The 7,170-nt window shown below is 37.5% G+C and overlaps 1 protein-coding gene across 2 annotated transcripts; it reads left to right on the top strand.

Annotated features, from left to right (window-relative positions):
* Positions 1 to 3,160: 3,160 nt before the first annotated feature.
* On the top strand, positions 3,161 to 6,978 carry LOC146662003 (myelin-associated glycoprotein-like). 2 transcript variants are annotated; one of them, XM_085418409.1, is made up of 6 exons: positions 3,161 to 3,203; positions 3,447 to 3,830; positions 4,175 to 4,480; positions 4,584 to 4,853; positions 5,177 to 5,258; positions 6,897 to 6,978. In XM_085418409.1, exons 1-6 carry the CDS (start codon positions 3,161 to 3,163, stop codon positions 6,976 to 6,978), a joined length of 1,167 nt encoding a protein of 388 aa, XP_085274535.1. The 2 variants fall into 2 exon arrangements, with proteins under 2 accessions (XP_085274535.1, XP_085274536.1); XM_085418410.1 differs by having other exon boundaries at positions 4,584 to 4,859.
* The last annotated feature ends 192 nt before the right edge of the window (positions 6,979 to 7,170 follow it).

Raw genomic sequence — 7,170 nt, 5'->3', positions numbered from 1 at the left:
CTTAGGTTTGAGTGTGTGCGTGCATGGTTGTTTATCCTGTCTGTCTCTATGTTTCCTTGTGATTGACTGTCCAGGGTGTACCCAGCCTCTCACCTGTTGAAAGCTGGAGAGAGGCATCAACCATGTTTTTGTTTTTAAGTAATTCAGTCTTAATGTAAGTAAATCACTCCACTTAGTCTTTTCACTAAATGGTATCTCCCTACAGACACAGAGCATTGAGAAGAAAAGGGATCTCCTTATCTGCTGCCTCATTAGCTACCTCGGGGAAAGACAAGAAGATCTTTTTCATGACTGCCAGGTTTGTCATATTGATAACAGATTACTTATTAACTCAAGGGATCCGAATGTTCTTCTCTCCTGTCCTCTCCTATCCCCTGTTCTCCCCTTCTCCATTCATCTTCTGTCTGCTCCCCTCTTTAGATAAACTGAAATATATTGAAAAAGCATCTTAAATAAAATAAAACGTGTATGCTTTTTGTTTCTTTCTTTTTAACACGTAGGAATGTGAGGATTACACAGACAATATGATGAAGGTGATTGTGATCCACAACATCATGGCTGAGGAGGATCCATCAGATGTGTTCATTGTGATTGAGGGAAACCAAGTGATGGAGGGATGTGGAAGTCGAACAAAGGCATGTGTACTGCTGATGGGACTGATATATGCCCTCAACCTCGAATATCCGAAGGAGCTGAAGAACACATCTGACACTTTTCAAAAACTTTTTTGGAACTTGACGGTACGAAACTACTGAAAAGGGTCCACGGCCTCAAAAATAAGCTTATGCAATGCACACACATTTCCCCTCATGTTCCCAGAGGATATTTTGTCCAGACATAGCTTGATGGAGCTGACAGCAAGCACAGAAACTATTGAATGTTGGTGTTAGTGTTCTGTTCTATCTATACATATGTTTGATAACGTACATGCACAGAAACAACCTCGTAGAGTTTCTGTATGTGCTTTTGGCTTTTAAAATGGACTAAGTGGCCTTTGAAAGTGTTGTCTGCATTAGCTGTTGTGTTGCACTTTATTCTGTGTTTTTATGGAATAAAAACATTGAGATGATGAACCATTTGAATATCTTTTTTGGGGGGGTACATTTTACCTTATATGAATAGGTAATGTTTATCAACTGATAATAATTAAATTTTATTAGTAATTATCAGGTATTACCAACTAGCAAACAAGAGATAATTTTACCTCATTTCAATGAGTAAGTAGCTGTTGAATGTATACATAAATATGGGGTAAATTTTACCCAATTTAATTAAGTATTCCATAGCTTTTTATTGAAGCTATTTTATACACAATATATTGAACTAAATCTACCACAAAAAAGTCTATGCAAATTGTTACCTCAGATTTATTGGGTAAATTCTATAGATGACTTCTTACAGTGCACACAACCCAGGATTCAAATCATGAATAGATAATGGGCTTGGATTTACATCACTATGAATGAAATGTGCTCTATTTGGAAGCAGCCGCCCCCCTCCCTTTCGACGGGTTGTGTGTGAGACTTTAAAACAGCAAACTGTAAATTATAAAATTTAAATTGTTATTGATCCCTTTACCACGAGTCCTAAAGTGTATATTTATTTTCTTACTCTTCTTATATTTATTGTTTGTTTACTTGCACTGCTGTAACTGGAGCCTCGTCGTCTCGTCTCTCTACATACTGGACTGTATGTAGCGGGGTTTAAGTTTACTTTGACTTCAGCAGGCGCACCGAGGGCTCTCGTGCTCACTTTTCGCATATAGAATTTCGAAAAAACATCGGTGCAAATTATAAGTCTGTATCATGATGTCTGGTGTTTTCGTGTTTATTGGTTTGTTTTTATTTTGTTTTATTTTGCGAGTTGGTTATTAGATGCTGCTCCAGCCACCAGTGAATCCCTCACCGCCCCGCCCTCTCCTCCCTGTGCCGCAAGCAGCAGGCGCACCTCGCAAACGGAGGGCGCCCTTACTCCCAGCAAATGGGCGATAGAAAACCAATAGGTGCCTATGACATTCCCAATATGCGCTGGCTGATGTCGGGGCAAAATGAGTACGAGCAATTTATTTTTGTTTTTTTGCCGATGCCCGTGATGCCGCCCCCCACCACGATGCTGCCCCGGGCAACCGCCCGTGTCGCCCGTATCAATAACCGCTACTGTTCTTAATTTATAAGAACATATTTCACTTTGCATCCCAAAAAAACTGCACTTTTCTAAACAGCATGTACGTTGTCTGTTACTTTTTGTGCAGTTCTGTTAAAAGGTTAAACTTACAAGTGAGTGGCAGAAAAAAAGACTGCTGCAGTAACTTCCTCTTTTGCTGAACATAATCAGGAAGGACAAGAAACTTTTTACATTGTTTTAGTCTTTGGGTGTTTCATTAGTTCTTCTTCTGACATTGGCAGCAACTAGTTCATGTTTTATTGTAATTCTGCTTCATTTCATTCTACAGTTACAAGACTTCACTTGAGCTCCTTAGGTAAGAGATCCTTTCGTGTTTGGTTTTTTCCTTCTTAAATTAAATTTTAAATTTGTAATTCATCTAATACAGATACACAGTATTGTTAGCCAGAAATCATGTTTAAAACAGTAGTATTATTTCAGAGGAAGAGACATTTATGACTGCAGTATATATTGAAAGCAGGGAAACACATGTCTTTTTTTAAAAAATACATTTGATTCACAACTGGTTTGGTTACTAAATGGTTGTTTGTCTAAAGATAAACACTTTAAAATCATTATTGATTATCTACATGCAGATTCTGGGCCTTTTTATTAATCGGGCCTTTTGTTTAATGGTGAACTTTACATGTATGTAGAAAACTTTTTTAAAAAATCCAGTTTCATGCACCTTAATGCAGCCACTGTCACAAACACCACCAGCATAAAGATTTACTTTCAGTAACATCCAAGCAAAGTTACAAAAACATGTTCAGCAGACATTAAACTTACTGCTGTGCTATTTTGGTGTCGGCAGAAGTTTGATTTTGAAGCTGTTTTTCAACCAAGACAAGAAACAAAAGGGGGTCAGCTGATGGCTATTCAGCATCAACATGTTAAGTGGGTATTTATTGATGTTTTGTTATCTGTATGAATTCAGTTTTCTGTGTTTTGTTATTGTTTTTCAGTGCACACAGCTCCACTGAACTTCAATCTGAACATGATGACAGTTGGCATGTTACTGATTGTCCTCTTTCTTTCAGGTGAGCTGTTTTATATATGATCACTGTCTTTAATGTTTGTTACTCTGAGTTTTTACAATGAATCCAACTTTTTAAATGGTGGAGGATAAATGGCTGTCACCTCAGGAATATCTGTTAAAACTTTACATATGAAAATCTCAGTGACTTACTAGGATGTATAAGTGTAGTTTGATGAACATTTAATAATGTTTAAAGAAGAATAATGAGGGTGTTAATGTAATAATTATTCAGTTGTATTTACAGGTACTTTGGCTGATTGTCCTGATGAAGCAGCAGTCTTCATAAATGCATCAAAGAAGCTGGAAGCACTGAGTGGATCTTGTTTGCAAATCCCATGTAGCTTCAGACCCAAAGACGAACAGAAATTTAAGAGCCCAAGAAAAATCTTTGGAGTGTGGATTAAAAATCGACCCAAATTTGGCGAAAATCCAAACAATGTGATCTTCAACAGTAGTGCAGCAGTTAAGATTTATCCAATCAGTATTACTGGGAACCTGAGTCAGAGAGACTGCACAACTCTATTTTCTAATTTAACCACCACATACACAGACACATACTTCTTCAGAGTAGAGAGTGAACCATTCAAGGCAACAGCAGAATGTGATCCTCTTCAAATAACAGTCAGGGGTAAAGAAATTTCAAGTTTATTTTATAAGATAATTATACAATATAGTTACACTCATTTAAAAACTTACTTTTAATATTTTAATTTTCATTAATATTATCAATGAAAATTAAACTCAATTTGATAATTGTATATTACACTTATAATGATTTTTATACGGAGTCCACTGAGTGGACATTTCTACTTTCTTATTTCAGTTTGTGCACTGTTATTATTCTGAGTACTTGATTACATTTCTAAACATCTGAATTTAAGAGTTGCATTTTACAGATTTTTAAAGATTTTAAAAGCTGGTATGAGGTGCAGTCTGCTCTGTAGTATTGATGTTTGTGTTGTCAAACCACAGATTCTCCTTGGAGGCCCAGTATTACAATCCCAGGTGATCTGAAGGAGAAGGAGTCTGTCACTATAACCTGCTCAGCTCTCACTCCCTGTCCACACTCCCCTCCTCAACTCACCTGGAATCTCCAACAAGACTCTGCTAACGAAATAGAGGAAAACACAGATGGAAGCTTTACAACTAAAATCCAGCAGAACATCACTCTGTCAGACACACATGATGGAAAGAAGATCAGCTGCTCTGCCAGATATCCTGTGAACCAAGGAAAAGACACCAAGACAGCAGAGACAGAAGAGACTCTCAGTGTTTCATGTAAGACAATCAGAGTTTGTTGTTGGATCCTGTCAACATATCATGATTTATGGGAAGTCAGCTCTTTGTAACAAATGTAATCTGTGTCACTCCTTTTCTTCAGATGCTCCCAAGTACACCTCAGCATCCATCAGTCCATCAGGTTTGGTGTCAGCAGGCAGCTGGGTGAAGCTGACCTGCTCCAGCAGAGCCAAACCTCCAGTCAGCAGCTTCACCTGGTTCAAGAAGAGCAGAGATGGAGCTGTGAAAGTATCTGAAGGAGAGATTTACAGCTTCAATGTAACAGATGGAGGAGTTTATTACTGTGTGGCCACTAATGATCTGGGTAATCAGACATCAGGAGTGATTCATCTAACTCTTACTTACTGTGAAGGTAAAAGTCAGTCACAGCTAACATTTAGCTTGATTTTTTTAAAATGAATTCAATCATCAAAGTGTATAAAGTGTTTATCCCCCCCCCCCCCCCCTTCTTGCTAAATTGTCTTTGCATCATACCTTACCACAGTGGAGAGAAGGAAATGTGTTTAAGTGAGACTGAATTTAGTTTAATGAACTTTAAAGATCCTTCTTCATGGGTTTTTTCAGCCTTGTTTCAAAATTATGATTTTGATTCACTTTAAAAACTTTTATTTACTGTTAATCAGTTATTCTGTCAATTACAGTTTTTCTTTGCTCTACAATCCTGTTGCATTACAGCTGAAACACTGGATGGTATCTACACTATAGTGAAGACTGTGGGAATCATAATGCTTGTGAGCACACTGGGCATGTTTGAGTGGTAAGAAAAATGTTTCTATGATACACTAATTTGCAGAGGTGTCAAAAGCACAGAGAGTCTTTGCTTATGTAGACGTAGCGATACTTGTGCTAAAACATACTTGAGTAAAAGTTGAAATGCCAATTCAGCTTGTTTGGAAGTAAAAGTGAAAGTCAAAAAGTACCGGCTCTGAAATATACTCAAAGTAAGAATGTAAAATGAACTCCTAGAAGAACCTTTTTACTACCTATTTTTATGCAAAGCTAAATGAACAATGTGCTATATTAATGTAATAATAACATTATATTGGTAAATAGCAATACAAACTTTATTTCAGTCTTGGTATTAGACTGAAATAAACTATCTCTGCCAGTATCAGTTAAGTAGAACATGAGCAGAGAAAAAGAAGGAAAATTAAAAATAACTAAATTTTCAGTTGATCACATTGTAACCGGTGGGTTTACCTCTAAACAGGAAAATGAGCACATTCAGGGGTTAAAGTCGGATTCAGAGGGTGGGGGAACCCTAAGAAGGAGTGGCTCAGTGTGGGGGGAAAAAATTCATCAACAGAATAATTTCTATTGAGAGCTCCAGTTTTAACTGCTGCTCTGAGGTTTACTGCTTTTTGTGGATTTACACAACTAAATTTAAACAGATGTATGTCAATGTTTCATGAGTTGTCCTGACTGATTTCCATCCTCTATACTGACAGTACACTGTTTATGCTGTATTTATATTATGCCATATACTGTTGGTATGAAGGTGGAATTCATTATCAGCCATAATTCATATTAATCTCGGCTGTCCTTTATGTAACCTAATGGGACGAAAGTCCCAAACAAATAAACGAGGCACTTCCCACTTCACTCCTCACCACGGGGAGACACTTACGGAGCCCACGGGCCCGTCTACTCACTCAATTTAACGCCACAGGCAGACCAAACATGTAATTGGACCTTTCCGACACCTAGAAAGATAGTGTAGAATCACAGGACAAAAAACAACCTGCACCACACAGTTCTTCCCCAGCCTATATAACTTCCGAGGTGATTGCTGACTGGGTCGAGGTGCCAAACGAGGGTGATGAACAGCAGGTGCGTCCTGGAGAGATGGCCGAGTGAAAGAGAGACAGAAGGGTGGGAGGAGCAAGAGAGGAGGAGGCGTGGAGAACAACTAAGTTGCAGCCTACTTTAACCTCTGACTATGCCACGTGGTTTTATAGTAGTAGAAAGTACAGATATTTATTGTAAAATTTAGGGAGTAAAAGTAAAAAAGATTTAATTAAAAAACTACTTAAGTAAAATACGCACATACATAAAGAGTTGCACTTCATTATTTCCCACCTCTGCTCATTTAATCAGAATCATCAGAATCAGAATACTTTATTGATCCCTAGGGGAAATTATTTTTCGTTACAGTGCTCCATTATAAACAAACATTAACAGAGACAGACAATACACTAACTAAGAATAGCACAATATAGGCATATATATATATACATAAAAGTCACTTATTAATAAATAGCTGAAAAAGAACATATGCAAGAAGGGTGTAACTGTTGCAGTAAACAGTGTGTTAAGTGCATGAGTTGTACAGGGAGATTTAAAACTATATACTAAGTAGTTATTGCTTCTCATTTGTTTTGTTTTTATCCCTCAGCTGGTTCAGATCAAGTCGCTCCAACAATCCAGAGACAGAAAGCTGTCAGATGAGCAGAGTCACATCACAACACATCAACTAAAGTGTCTGCAGGACAAACTCCACTGTAAAATATCACTTAATTCACTCCAATGTTGTAGAATTAGTAGAATCTTTTACATTCTTTATAGTTTGTTTGTTCAACAGCTGTACATGACCATCATACTCTGAGTACAGAGATGGTGCTGTCTTCCCAAAATTGAACTGTTCAGTTTTGCATCTTTAGAGCGAGATT

Source organism: Rhamphochromis longiceps, linkage group LG9, assembly GCF_057381845.1.
Source record: "Rhamphochromis longiceps isolate RC_006_pf linkage group LG9, R_longiceps_female_GT1.1, whole genome shotgun sequence".
NCBI classification, from domain to species: Eukaryota; Metazoa; Chordata; class Actinopteri; order Cichliformes; family Cichlidae; genus Rhamphochromis; species Rhamphochromis longiceps.
Note: the sequence above shows the minus strand (reverse complement) of the source record. Positions and strands in the feature narration are given on the sequence as shown.